Here is a 14,761-nt window from a genome sequence, read left to right as displayed (position 1 = left end):
GTCTCCAACACATGAATTTGAAACATTTCTATTTCCACTGAAACAGGAGAGAATTACAAATGAAAACCAAGCTAGAGCTTGATCTACGGCACATTCCATTGTTCGATTGAACGGAGAACAGAGTAATTTTCGTAGCAGCAGAAGTAGTAGCAGTATACGTTCTTGAAGCAGAAGAGGGACGATCCAGTAGCTGGCCATTGATGATCGCAGCCGGAAGATGGAGCTAGCTCGTCGCCACCGCTGATCCACCCACCGTCGGCATGTTGTTGGCGCCGCCGGCGGCGCGGTTGTGGTGCGCGGACATGATGGACTTGCTGGACGTGGAGCTGGTCGGCCTGAGCGCCCGCATGGGGCTCGCCAGCGCCCACGCCCAGCTCCGGTGGCTCCGCGCGCCAGGCGCCTTCCCGCTGCCGCCGCCTGTGCCGGCGCCAGCGCCGTTCCCAGCGTTGCCGGGCGCGGAGAGCCAGTACGAGGAGGAGGGCGGGGGCGCGGCGCCGAGCCCGCCGAAGAAGCCGGCGCACTTGATCTTGTGCTGCTCGTAGTCGTCGTCGCCGCCGTCACCCAGGTGGCCGGGCGCGGCGCCCTTGGGCTTGGGCTCGCGGTGGGACTCGACGCGGCGGAGCGCGCAGTCGCCGAAGCCGGTGGAGAGGCGCTCGAGGAAGTCTCCCGAGAAGCTGCGGCTGCCGCAGCCGACGGAGCGGGAGCGCGCCACCTTGCGGCCGAAGGAGGAGGAGGAGGAGCCCTCGCTGCGGCGGCCGGGGCTCTCGGGCTCCTCGATGGCCTCCAGCCTGCGCCCCATCGACGCGGACGCCGCGGACGACGCCACCGACACCGACTTCCTCCTGGCCGACGCGGGGCCGTCGGCCCCGGGCAGAGACGAGGAGGAGGAGGACGCGCTGCGGTGGGCGCCGGAGGAGGGGTAGAGGAAGGACCAGAAGCTCTTCTTGCGGGGGCTGTCGTTGGCGACCCCGGCGGCGGACAGCGGCGGCTCGTCCGGCCGCGGCGCCACGGACTTGCTCCTCCGGAGCCCGCTCGCCACCGTGGCGGCGGACGAGGAGGAGGACTTGGCCTTCTGCGGCGGGACCGCGGCGGCGGGAGGGTGGGGCGGGTCGGAGGCGGGCATGTTGGTGGAGGGAGGGGTGGTCGGGGTGACGGAGGCTGGCGGCGGGTGGAAGGGGCTGGACTTGGAGGAGGAGACGAGCATGCCGAGCTTCTCCTGCAGGCAGAAGGCGCAGATGCCGCTGCCCACGGCCATCCCGGCCGCCGCCGCCGCGCCGGGCGGGTAGGGGTGCTCGCTGCAGTACGTCACGTCCAGATCCCCCGCCGCGGCAACCGCAACCGCCGGGGCCGGCACCGTCTCCGCCGCCTTCTCCTCCATGCTCGTGATCTTTGCGTGCTCAGCTGGAGCTTGGATAGGAGCAAGCGAAAGATGTCAGCTACTGTGCTGATCTCGATCTGCCGCGGCTGGTGCTATGGGGAAGGTGGAGCTTGGTGAATGGAGGGCACGGGCGCGCAGGCGGATGCGGTTGCAGAGGAGAGGAGCAGTGTGGCAGGGAGGGGCGGCGTGGTGCGGCGCTGGGCTTATTTTAGCGCCACTGGCGCCTGTTTGTTTTTGTCCAGCTCGTGCGGGTGACAAGGCGCGGTCAGGCGGGGCACGTGCACCCGACCGCGCGCGTGGCTCCACGCCTCAACCTCCACCTCCAGGTCTCATCCACCTTGATGCTCTCTTCTCGGTAACAGCCATCTCACGCAGAGTGTCCAGTCAAAATTACGGTAAGTTTATTACCATGATGAGATGGTGCACGGCTGCGCGATTGCACGTGTCGTGCACACTTGTCCCGTGGCCACTGGATGAAAATTCGTGATGCACGAATACAATACTCTCTACTGTACTGCATCGTCCCTGCTCCATGGCCATTGTTCATTCTTGTCGCGTGCGTGTCTCTTGTTCGCAACAGCTAGCTACCACCGTCGTCGGTGGTCGATGCCTTTGGGGTGTTTTAACTGACAGTGATAGTATCTGCATGTTTCCTGAGTTTTCCGCAAAAGAAAATCCAGGCACACACACGGGCGCCCCCATCCCACCTTGATGCTCTCTCTCTCTCGGTAACAACCATCTGATGCAGAGTGTCCAGTCAAAGTTACGGTGATTTTATTACCGTTACCGGGATGACATGATGCACGACTGCGCGTTTGCACGTGTCGTGTATATTTGTCCCCCTTTAACCAGTGGATAAAAAACCATGATGCACTCCATGGCAAATTCTTCATTGGTGTTTCTTGTTTGCAGCAACTAGCTAGTACCACAGCTCGATGCCCGGCCTTGGGTCTTTTAACCAACAGTGATTGTATCTGCATACTTCCGTTTGCTAGCGCAACAGCTGGACCCGGTCACCTGAGATAGATAGGTTTCGCTAGCTACCACCGTAGATCTATCTAGGACAAACATGGCGTCCCATGCTGTTCGCGAAAATCAGGGCACGGGGTGTGCTAGTGCATCCCTAGTTAGCGGTCCGACGCAAATGAATTATCAAAACGAACACGGCTAATATTTTACCGTGCGGATCGACGCATAACAACTATTTTTTTTCGCGGTGGCCCACCTGCGGCCTTCATTTGGGTCGCAAATGCGTGGACACAGACATAGCGCGGTCCGCACGTGTGTACGCACCCTTCTCCCTTGAAAACGCTTGGCAGTGACCCGCTCGCTTTAGTTTCTGCGAGCTAGCATTGGCGGCAGTGTCGCTGAGGGATTTTCTACGCCGCGTCCACTTCTCGCCACACCATTGCCATAGCCGTCGCTGACGACCACTTCCTCCGAGCACGACAGCTCCATGGGCAAAGGATGACACTTCCGAAAGACGAAGCACAACCACGAGGCCGCCTCATCTTGTGGTGGGAAGAAGGAGCGGGACCGCTGCTACGTCCCTGTGGACCACGCGTGGTGGTTGCACGACGAGGGGCGGTCGGTGCCTTGGGCGAACATTAACCTGTTGACTGGCTGCCTCCTCAACTCGCGGCGGGTGCCGGTGCCTCTGGTGCCACGCAAGGGGCGCATCGCACGTGACGAGATCCACTACCGCTGATTCATCCTCTTGTGATTCTTGTCAGATCTGCGTGACGAGATCCACTACCGCCGATTCATCCTCTCGTCTGATCTACGCGACGATCCAGCCTTCGCTGTCGATTTGTACAATGGACACTCCTTTGGGTCGTGGGAGTTTGACCCGCGCAGCCAAGCAGGGTACCTTGGTGACTTAGGTTTCTTCAACCGAGAGTTAGGCGTCGGCCTAGGAGACGACGAGGAGTACAAAGACAGGGACCGCAACAATGACTTGTTCGACAACGCCGGCAACCCCGCTGTGCTGGTCGGTGTCAAAATGCGTCGGATTGCTAGGCAGACCCCAAACCAAACGGACACGCGCTGAAAATTAATTATTTTGGTATCCGCGTCCGGACCTAAACCGATACTCTTGGGCAATAAAAATGAAGTGTAGGATTTCTAGTGCAATGGCTGGACCAATTCACCGGAGACGATAGAGAGGTTTCGCTAGCTACCACCGTAGATCTATCCAGGACAGACATGGCGTCCCGCCGTCCCATGCTGTTTGCGAAGATGAGGGCACGAGGTGTGTATCCTTTCAACTCCACAGCTGGGGGTCACGTAGCAGCCGTTGCATGTGCAGGCTTGAGCTAATTGCTAGGTAATTTAGGCTGGCTTGATTTTCGCCGCGCACATAGAAATCTCGATTCTACATAGTAGTAGCAAGTACCGTAGGATGCCACGATCCCACGAGGTGACAGAGTGGCTTCCTCTGATCTGGAAGATTTCCAAAACGTCCATGCATCCTCGGTCAAACATAGTATGCTCCTGAAGAATCTTGAGATCGAGTTTCATTCGTCGATCTCTTGGCTGGCTAGCCGTTCCAGGGTGGCCGATGCTTGTGGTACCTACTCGCAGGTCGTAACATGTTCATCTCAGTATATATTTCTTGTCTAGCTGAATATATAACCAGATGGGGATCCATGGCCATGGATCATTGATGACCGAGTAATTTCCGGGCAACATGCTGGTTGCAAGTTTCCTTGCAACGCCACGGACCCGGAGGACGTCGCGCGCACATGGTTCCCCGCACGGCGTCCACGCTCCATTGCATCTGTCTCTATCTGTACCTTGTGTAACGTCACCTGCATTTTCTACGGACGACGATGCTACACGCGGAGTACGGGGCGACTAGTATATGTGCCGAGATCTGAAGCGGCCCATGGCTCCATGTACATCGGGTGATGGACTCGTCGTTCCCACTCAGCCACCGTTCTCTACCTCCACTGTATCTGCTGCCACCGAGGCACTTGCGTACGTGCCGGCAGCCATTATGCTCTCTCTCGGCTTGCACGCCCGCACGCACACTGGGGACTGTCCCGTTCACCCTTCCCAGTGCAGCAGGCAGGCAGCCCCTGCGAGCTTTGTGTTGGATCTTGGCAGAGGTCTTTGCATGCCTGGCCCCGTTCCAGGTGACACCGGCATAAAAAGTAAGCACACAGGGATGGCAGGTCGCCAAGTTGAATCCAATTCAATTTGGTGGTCTGGCCTGACATGGTTATCCAGCAATAAAATCCCTTCCCCACAGGAGAAAATATGGCTACCCACTTGCTCATGTTTGTGCAGTGGGAAATGTTGAGTTAAAAGCCAGTTCAACCAATAGTTTCTCCTTCACGGTAAGAAGGAAATATCGCAAGTATATTTTAAGTTTTAACCAAATAGCCAATGAAATAACTGAATAAACATATTTGGTTTCATCTGACAGGAGAAATACTGTATCTTCATACTTCAAGTAGTAAGAGTCTTGGTACAAAGGGACCAACTGGGGAGTCCAAAACACGAGTATCAAGGTTGCAGAAGTGTTCAACACAAGTACTAGCACAAAAACATTGAACCGGTATTGCTCGAAACAAGCACCCTTGTTTTGGAAATAGCGTAAACAAAAACCAGGTAAATCATATAAACATTTTCACTTTTGTGAATATATTCTAGGCATTTCAGGGTGACCTTTCTGTGGAACATGGTAACGAGTTTGAGGTTTTTGACTCAAATGTTTGGCTTCTCAAGACAAATTCTTTGTTTCCCAATTAAGTGACTAAACTCTAGAGTAATAGTAAGAAAATTCTTAATAATAGTAAGAAAACATAAATTGGACCATTTAATTTTTCTTACTCCCTCGGTCCCAAAAACGATGTCTCAACTTTGTCTAAATATGCATGTAGATGTGTTTTAGTGTGTAGATACATGCAAATCTAGACCAAGTTGAGACATCTTTTTCGGGAGGAAGGGAGTATTATTATTGTTCAGAATTTTCATATTACAGTATAGAGTCTAGCCACAGAAGATAGACTTAATCAGCAACATGAACCTTTACAAGTAGGTAGCTTAAAATGGAAGTACATCTAAGATTTTGATTCTTTTTTCTAGTTTTACTTGGTGCCTAAGCAGAAAGACTTTGCTATGATTAATTCCGCCCTAAGTTAGGGTACCTACTTGATATCACCACTTCAAGTACTCTCATTGTAATTATAGCAGCTCTATAAATTTGTTTTACAATGCACAAGCTTGCCTTACAGCAACAACATCAATACCTTTTTCCCAGCCAACTTGGTTAGGCTAGATATAAAACCCAACAGAAACAAAATAAAACCAAAGCAAGGAGAGAGAAAAAAGAACAAGCAAACTAAGATCCCAACACATGGATCGTTGTTTTACAATGCACAAGCTTTGCTTTATCTATTGTTAATTAAATAAGGATTGCATCTGAAATATATCAATCATATTTTACGTTCGCATATGGTTGAGCCTCGGGGGTTCACATAAACTCAAGCTTACCAAGCTCATATTGAAATACGCAACTCTTCAGAAGAAGGTGGGCACATCTATACAAAAAATTACAGGCTAAGATGTCATCGTTGTTGTCACTAAAGAAGTACCTGAATTTTCCAAACAAAATAGTAACCCTCCATTACTAAATGGTGGTCAATTTGGAAATCTAACTGCTATCTAACACTTGACCATTAACTACGGTGTCACTTTTTATGTCAGATGTACTAAACTACTAAAGTAATGGTTATCAGAAGTAACATCGAGTCATGAACAAATCTGATACAATACAGGTTTCGTCAGTCTAGTTGGGCATGTGCAAATCTTGTAACAAAATTTCTCCCGGTAATGCACACTCAAATCTTACTGCGGGCAACAAAGTCTCTGATTTTTCATCTTCAAATTGAGAACACAGACACTCAACCAGGACAGAACATTCTATGACAGTTAATTAAGGATCTAATAATTATATATCGTTTACCAGTACTACTTACACTCATGTTTGAGCAAGAGAAATGTTGAGTTAAAGCCAGTTCAACCAATAGTTTCTCCTTCACGGTAAGAAGGAAGTATCACAAGTATATTTTAACTCATAGCCAATGAAATAACCGAATAAACATATTTGGTTTCATCTAACAGAAGAAAAAATATCCTATCTTCATAATTCAAGTAGCAAGAATCTTGGTACAAAGGGACGAACTGGGGAGGCCAAAATAGGAGTACCAAGGTTAAAAAAGTGTTCGACACAAATAGCACAAAAGCATTGAACCAATACATCTCGAAACAAGCAACCTTGTTTTGGAGAGTAAACAAAAACCAGGCATAAACATTTTCACTTTTTTGAATATTCTAGGCATTGCAGGGTGACCTTTGTGTAGAACATGGAGGTTTTTTACTCAAATGTTTGGCTTCTTAAGACAAATTTTTTGTTTGCCAATGAAGTGACTAGACTCCACAGTAATAATAAGAAAATTCTGAATAATAGTAAGAAAAATAAATTGGACCATTTAATTTTTCTTAATTCCTCGATCCCAAGATGTGTTTTAGTGTGTAGATACATGCAAATCTAGACCAAGTAGAGACATCTTTTTCGGGAGTAAGGGAGTATTATTGTTCAGAATTTTCTTATTATACTCTAGAGTCTAGCCACAGAAGATAGACTTAATTAGCAACATGAACCTTTACAAGTAGGTAGCTTAAAATGGAAGTACATCTAAGATTTTGATTTTTTTTCTAGTTTTAATTGGTGCCTAAGCAGAAATACTTTGCTATGATTAGTTCCACCCTAAGCTAGGGTACCCACTTGATATCACCACTTCAAGTAGTCTCATTGTAATTATAGCAGCTCAATAAATCAGAAACTCAATTCAGCTCCGGGGTGCATATGCTCCCTCTACCAAAAAGACATATTTCAAAGTGTCAAAAATATTGACAAAAAATTCTACCTGTACATCTTGATAATATATATGTGTTTGTCAAGTTTCCTGGAAAATCGAGAATGTGTGTGGTCCATGTAAAAAAGAGAAAATTTATCTTGTGAAATGACTTATTTTTAGCACCGAATTTTTTCTTTTTTACACATGTCACACGAGAATTGATTTTTCATGAAACGACTCTGTGAGTGCCTAGCACGTGAAGATGTATGTTCGAATTTTTTGTTTCAACTTTTTTGACATTTTAAAATATGCCTAAGGTGCATTTCAAAATAAAGGGAGCATATGCTCCCATGTGCCAAAACATCACTCCATAAATCATTGTGCATAAGCTTGCCTTATCTATTGTTAACTGAATAAGGATTTCATCTCAAATATATCAATCATACTTTACGTTTGCATATTCTTGAGTCTCTGGGGTTCACATAAACTCAAACTTACCAAGTTCATATTGAAATAGGCAACTCGTCAGAAGAAGGTGCACACAGCTAAAAACAATTACAGGCCAAGATGTCATCATTGTTGCCACTAAAGAAGTACCTGAATTTTCCAAACAAAATAATAACCCTTCCATTTCTAAATGGCGGCCAATATGGAAATCTAACTGCTATCTAATACTTGACCATTAACTACGGTGTAACTTTTTTATGTCAGATCTACTAAACTATTAAAGTAATGGTTAACAGAAGTAACATTGAGTCATCAACAAATCTGATACAATATAGGTTTCGTCAGTCTAGTTGGGCATGTGAATTTTGCAACAAAAATCCTCCCAGTAATGCACACTCAAATCTTACCGCGGCCAACAAAGTCTCTGATTATATTCATCTTCAAATTGAGAACATAGACACTCAACCAGGACAGAACATTCTACGATAATTAATTAAGGATCTTATAATAATATATCATTTACCAGTACTACTTACAGAAAATAGAAGATCTGGGAATTCAGGACTCAGGTGAGCATTCTTGCCTTTGCCAGTGGGGTAAGGTGACTTGTGAACCAGCGCTCCACATAGCCTTCCTCTCCATGAGGTAACATACTGATCCACCCAGAATTTCTTTCCAATCATCAGTTAGCATAACAAAACTTAATGCGCGCTCGAAACAAAACAAATCATACGCACTATCAATGAGAACCACAGATAACACACACCTCAGCCAGTATATCGTGGGCACAAAAGAATAATGCAGTTGCTACCAAACAAATTAGACAAAAGGTAGCGAGTACACTTCATGCAAAGTGTATTCAGTTCCATATTTACAATTTAAATTATATATTCGTGGACAGGAATTTTTTCTAACAATTACCAGCTCCGTGTGAGCAATTGAGCATAATGCATCATTTTATTTATGACTTGCATTTTTTTTCTTGACAGTTAATATACTCCTGCATAACTCCACGTATTTGATTTCTCTGGACAAACGTAGCCCTGACACGCGATCTAAAATTTCCATTACTCACAATTCGTCAGTGGCATTCTGATGTTGTTCACTGGTATTTACATTCCAATAAACATTGTGGGTGGTCATCAACGAAGTAGCTTTGGGCCAGAATTTGAAGCTATCCATGAAACAATTACATCGACAAGTGCATTGACATCCTCAGGGACCTGTGTTCGCAGAATGCCAGAGTCAGTGCCAAAAGTGGTACCTACCTCTTTAGCAACAGCTTCCCATGGTGTGCCTGCTGTTAGATTTGCAAGGAGTTCACCTCCACGGTTCACTGCATCAGCCATTCCTGGTGGAACGTCAGGTAGTACCTGAAGAAAGAACACACATTACTTTCCTGAAACAAGTGGCATGATTATAAAGTCTTTAATCTAGTAAGTAATGACTTTGCCAAGATATCTAAACATGGGAATCTGCTGAAAAAACACCTGTTGTAATGGCAGGGCATGATCCCCAGGAAGTGACCGAATCGACATATCAAGCAGTGAGCTAATTGCAGCTTCAGAGCTTAGTACTTGTGCAAGGATAGAGGTTTCATCGATTTGATCATCTTTAAACTTCACTAGGAGGTTTCGAGAAATTCCATAGTAGGATTTTATCTGCCCAAAAGAAGTGATGAATCAGCAAGAATATAGCAGTTATATAATGACTTCACATATACGTAACTACGTGTGGTACTTTCAAACAAAGTTCACATTTCAGACTTCACAAAAAATAAATAAAATCCATCTAAAACTTCTGGGTATTATGCATTGGACCAATCCTAAGATTAGAACAGTTTTTTGGAAACTGATAGTTTATTCTTTTCTATGCACTAGATGTGCGAGATACAATTTTTTAAACAATAACATTTATATTTACTGTTAGGATAATAGAAATTTGAAATTTGATCTCATAATTATACTTTTCACTACTAGAATAGTTCACATATATGTGATGCAGACAATTCTAACAAAACAACATATTTTGCTAAGATAATTGAAGTTTTGGCTCATAATTTCGACATATATTGACAATGATGCCTCCAATGCTATATAAAGGAGACACTAGGAACCATTTGTAAATTTTATCCCTATGTGATGTAATTTACTTAGTTCTATCAAGCCTAAAGTTAATAGAAGGTATCATATTAGAAGGAAACTAATTCATACTTTTCACTGTTACAATAGTTTACATATATGTAATGCAGACAACCAAAATGCCATGACAGAAGAGTGTGAACATACCAGCCGACGGGTCTCTTCTGGTTTTGGAATGAAGTCTTCCCGGCCATCTACTAAGTCCATATACAGTGGAGGAAGTTGTTGAAGTAACGGTAGAAGTTGCTTAACAACAGGAGGGCCTAGATTCTCAAGTTGCTTAATAGCTGCTTCAGCCTGTTGTGCAATAATTATAATGATCTTAGCTTACAGGTGTAAGAATAATATCTCAAATAATCCATGATGATTAGTATTCTATCCAACATTCCTTGCCAATTGACAAAACTTCTGATGTAAGCAAAATGAAGCTCGGTAACTGAGATTACCCTTCACAATACTGTAGCTAAATGAAAGATAGATGCAAAACCAAAAAAAGGAAATGAAGAAATAAGGAAAGCCATAATGACCCAGTTAACAATTCAATATTCTACTAGTTTGGGGTACAAAGTAAAATTGTATTGTTCAGTTAACAACTAACCAAAAGTGAATCAAGCCATAATGACCTAAGAAGCCGATAATACTTGTGCATCTTCGAAACAACCCAGTGTTGTCCAAGTAACAATTGACGATGTATGTATGGATATAAAATAGCACCAATGCATGGAATGCCTTCAACATTGAATTTTTTGATATAGAAAACAGAGAAACACATCGTACCCCAAAACGAACTGTCGGAGACGATGTCAACTGGGATAGTATCGGACCAAAACTCTGTGCCATGGGAACAATTACAGGCGAAAACAATGGAATTGCGAGGCTTGCCTCCTGCAAAGGAAAGATAAGAGGAATTATAGCTACTTTTTCTGTACTTTTGAGTACAAGACTTCAAATTATGACAGACAGAGGAGAATAAAGATCAATGTTGCCACATTCGCTGATATAATGTATGAAAAAGAGATGTCATCAAAAGTCCGGAGGTAAGTGGCCATTTTATCTTATTTTATTTTCCAAAAGGAGGTTGATCCTAGGCCTCTGCACTGATCCATACACACAACCATTTGTATCATTTGATGAATGACTACCGAATATAAAATAGACAGGGCAATATTGTTAACTAAAGTAATGAAACCTGAGTATCTGCTTAACTTATGGAAAGTTTCAAACTACTGCAAAAAGTGGGGTTTCAAGTTGAGCGTTATTATGGACCTACACTCTAAAACTTGAGATCTCATTGGAAAGAAAGGGTAGTATACTAGTATGGTATTTGCTTTATTAATGCAACTCAGATGAAATAACCCATTACAAGGGGAATATACACCAACAAACATGGGGAAAAAACCTAACAAACACCCCTGGGTAGGTTTTGGTTAGAAACCAAGTACACACGCAGAAACACACCTTGTTATTGAAGGCCATCAGTACGTTTCCACTTCGCTGCACAGCATATCTTGATCCTGGTACAGCAATTACGATAAGCCACATAGTAATATACAATTAATTTATTACTTCGTTGACAATAAAAAAATAACTGAAGTTCAATCCTGACAAAAACCTTACCGATCAGAAGATGGATGAGAGAACCCAAAGAGTGTCCGACACCAAAAGTAGGAAGGTCATTTACCTGAAAAATGCATACTTAGTATGGTGGACCAAAACCAGAGTTAACAGCTGGAGTGTACTACTTACAGGTTCAACCAAGTTTCTCAAGCACCTGTCAAACTTGAACTGAACATCGTCTGCGATGTAGAAATGATCAAAACCGCTAGCATATGGCGTAGCAATCACCAAGGCTCCCCTGAATTTGAATATGATAAATCAGCATTCAAAAAAGTTGGAAACGAAGAGAAAGTAGATAAGCAGCAAATCAATCAAAACACTACTTCTGTAGGATATCATGGGCTAGTAGTAGGAAACAGTTGGGAGTTACATCATGAGATCAGGTAACTATACAGTATGATATTTGGCGTGTCATTGAATTCCTCTAAAATGGAAAAGCATCTGTTGCTTGGAAGTTCGAACCACATGATAACTAAGTATCTACAGATCAAATTTCGCTCTACCTTCAACACAACTAAGCATCTCAGTAGTTCATTCTCTCAACAGAGCAAGCATATGGTTGACAGAGTAGATTTGGCTCATTAGACATTTGCTGATCAACCTACTTTTCGGCGAGACGCTCGAGGAAGAAGCGGTAGGTGACCTGCGGCGCGGCTCCAACGAAAATCCCACCAATGAAATGGACAACAAAGGAGGGGTCCGAGGACTTGGGCCTCAACACCCACGCACCCTGCCATGACAAGCAGCAGGGATCAATCCAACTAGGAGTTAACAGAAGATAATCGTAATTGAGGAGGCCAGAGCTGCGCAAACGCACCTCGATTTCGGTCCAATCTCCGGACGAATCCCAGCCCTGGCTGGACTGCTCTGCCGCCTCCGTGATCACCCTGCACGCCGGCCGGCCGCCGCCGCAGCAAGAGGTTAGACTGAGAGAACGCGCGCGCGGGGAGCAGACGGGAAGTATCATCCATCGCCTACCTCTCGATCTGGGAGTAGAGCTGTATGGATCCGTCTGAAGGTGCGGCCGTCGGAGGCGCGGCGCCGCGGGCCCCCTCCTTGTCCTCAGACGAGCAGCAGGCGATAACGCTCCTTCTCCTCCTGCTCCCATTTGTCGCCGCAACTCTACCGCCGGAACCCCTGAAGGAGGGGCAAGTGGAGGATGAGGAGGCGCCGCAGCCCCGTAGCTGCACGGCGGCCGGAGGCCGCGGAGACGCCACCCTTATCATCTCTCGCGCTTCGTCTTCCCCGGTTCTCCCTCGCACCCAGATAGAGTACAGAGTTTCAGACACAGCTGCTGTAGTAATCTGTACGGACTTGGTGTTCCGTCCCCGCTTCAACTACCGCTAGAGTGAGTGCGCGGCTATCACGCGGCGCACGCCTGTAGCGTAACCGGCGGCGGCCGACAGCCGACGATCTCGCAGGTGACCAGACGCGGGCCGTTGGATTGGTCAACAAGAAAGTCAGCGTTGGCTTACGCCGCACACCACGCTACTCCAGTACACTACCGGCTCGGTCGGCTACTCTACTCCGGCCCCCACACGCTTTATAACTTCGCTCCCGCTCGTTGCTTGCGCTCGCGGCACACTGACGAGAGTAGATCAGCGATGCGGCCGGGGGAGCGCCGGGACCGGGAGGAAGACGACGGCGAGGAGGAGGAGGAGGAGGCTGCCTGCACGAACACGGACGCTAACACCAGCAGCGCGAATGCGAGCACGAGCTCGAGCACAGCTCCGAGTAGCGGCAGCGGCGCGAGGAGGAACGGCGGGGCAGCGGCGGCGATGGCAAGGGCGTGGCGGCGGAGCCGCTCCGTCTCGGGGCCGACCATCAACCTCAGCCAGGAGTACACGCTCGCCATCCAGACCAGCTCCTACAACGAGATCTGGGCCAAGATCCACGTCACCGTGGACGGCCAGCGGGTGGACGGCGGCGACGACGCCGACGACGAGGACGAGGAGGACAGGAGCACCCTCGCGGGCGTGCTCCGTCCGGACGACGCGGCGGTGGCGCGCGCGCTGGGGGACGCGCCCGACACCGAGCTCACCCGCCTCGCCGCGGACTACCTCCGCAGCACGCACCACGCGTCGCTGCTCTGCCTCTCGCTCCGCCGGGCGCTGCGCCGCGCGCGGGCGCTCTACGGGCCCATCGCGGACGTCCTCGCGCTCATCCCGCACGCGCGCCCTCTCGCGGCGCCGCACTGCGACTGCGCGTTCGACGCCTTCCTCCTGTTCGACGGAATGCCCAACCCGTTCCTGCCCCCCACATCCGACTTCCAAAGCATGCACCGGAGCTTCGCTGGCCTCAAAACCCACCTCGACCACCGCCTCCTCAAGGCCCGACGAAGGCGCACACTACTGCGGTGCGCGACGCGCGGGTCTGGCGTCTGCCTCATCGCCTGCGCAACCGGCGCTGCCATTACCGGCCTGGTGATCGCCACCCACGCCATTACCGCGTTGCTGGCCGCGGCCCCTGCCTGCGCAGCGTCGCGCGGCTCTTCCTGCTGCTCGGCGCCCGCTTGGATGAAGCGGCTGCAGCAGCACATGGACCGGCTCGACGCGGCGGCCAGGGGCGCCTACGTGCTCAACAACGACGTCGACACCATTGAACGGCTGGTGGGCAGGCTCCACGCCACCGTCGAGAGCGACAAGGTCTTGGTCCAGCTGGGGCTCGAGCGCGGGAGAGCGCAGCACCACACCATCGAGGAGGTGGTGCGCCAGCTCCGGAAGAACCATCCCAGCCTGCTGCGCCAGCTTGCTGACCTTGAGGAGCACATCTGTCTATACTTCGCGGCCGTTAACCGTGCAAGGTTGTTCCTTGTGCACCACCTCAATGCCCAGTCTGATCCCTACGCTGAGCTGCCTCTGTCGTGATTTACTAGCAGTGCCCATTTTCAAGGATTTGGCGATCCGCTTTGTAAGGCGCCAATGAAATATACTGCAGCATGTCTGCACAAGTTTCTTGTTTCAAGCACGGTTTTATGCTTTCACTGTCTACTGCTTGACACAAGTGTATTCGTAGGTGTCTTTTTCATCATTGCTTAGTTCAACACTCCCATCTATTGTACTTCAAAAATAATTACTATACTGGGATAATACAGTCATATGGTTCAGAATTGATTGTGCTCATACCAGTGTTGTAATCTATAAAGTTGAACTCCTGCTGTTAGAGAATCATGGTGTTACGAGTCAATTGCTTCTGGAAAACTTTGGGATATTTTATTTTGCCAAAACTTGACATCATCAAAACTGAAGTAGAATGGTTGCTTGCACATCCCAGTGAAAGGTAAACAAGGATCTGTGTGTTGTGTGTGAGTG

At 47.9% G+C, this 14,761-nt stretch overlaps 3 protein-coding genes across 3 annotated transcripts; 1 reads left to right on the top strand and 2 right to left on the bottom strand.

The window, feature by feature from the left end:
* Window positions 1–223: 223 nt before the first annotated feature.
* Window positions 224–1,378, bottom strand: LOC124672144 (translation initiation factor IF-2-like). The gene has a single exon (XM_047208417.1). It carries the CDS (start codon window positions 1,376–1,378, stop codon window positions 224–226), a length of 1,155 nt encoding a protein of 384 aa, XP_047064373.1.
* Window positions 1,379–8,736: 7,358 nt separating this feature from the next.
* On the bottom strand, window positions 8,737–12,676 carry LOC124672143. The gene is made up of 10 exons (XM_047208416.1): window positions 12,429–12,676; window positions 12,268–12,376; window positions 12,056–12,180; window positions 11,580–11,688; window positions 11,451–11,514; window positions 11,292–11,347; window positions 10,611–10,718; window positions 9,981–10,130; window positions 9,183–9,353; window positions 8,737–9,065 (listed from the first exon to the last, which is right to left on the bottom strand). Exons 1-10 carry the CDS (start codon window positions 12,674–12,676, stop codon window positions 8,835–8,837), a joined length of 1,371 nt encoding a protein of 456 aa, XP_047064372.1. The 3' UTR covers window positions 8,737–8,834.
* Window positions 12,677–13,054: 378 nt separating this feature from the next.
* LOC124672142 (UPF0496 protein At3g19330-like) lies at window positions 13,055–14,410 on the top strand. The gene has a single exon (XM_047208415.1). It carries the CDS (start codon window positions 13,055–13,057, stop codon window positions 14,315–14,317), a length of 1,263 nt encoding a protein of 420 aa, XP_047064371.1. The 3' UTR covers window positions 14,318–14,410.
* Window positions 14,411–14,761: the final 351 nt, after the last annotated feature.

Source organism: Lolium rigidum, chromosome 7 (assembly GCF_022539505.1).
Source record: "Lolium rigidum isolate FL_2022 chromosome 7, APGP_CSIRO_Lrig_0.1, whole genome shotgun sequence".
Taxonomy (NCBI): Eukaryota; Viridiplantae; Streptophyta; class Magnoliopsida; order Poales; family Poaceae; genus Lolium; species Lolium rigidum.
Note: the sequence above shows the minus strand (reverse complement) of the source record. Positions and strands in the feature narration are given on the sequence as shown.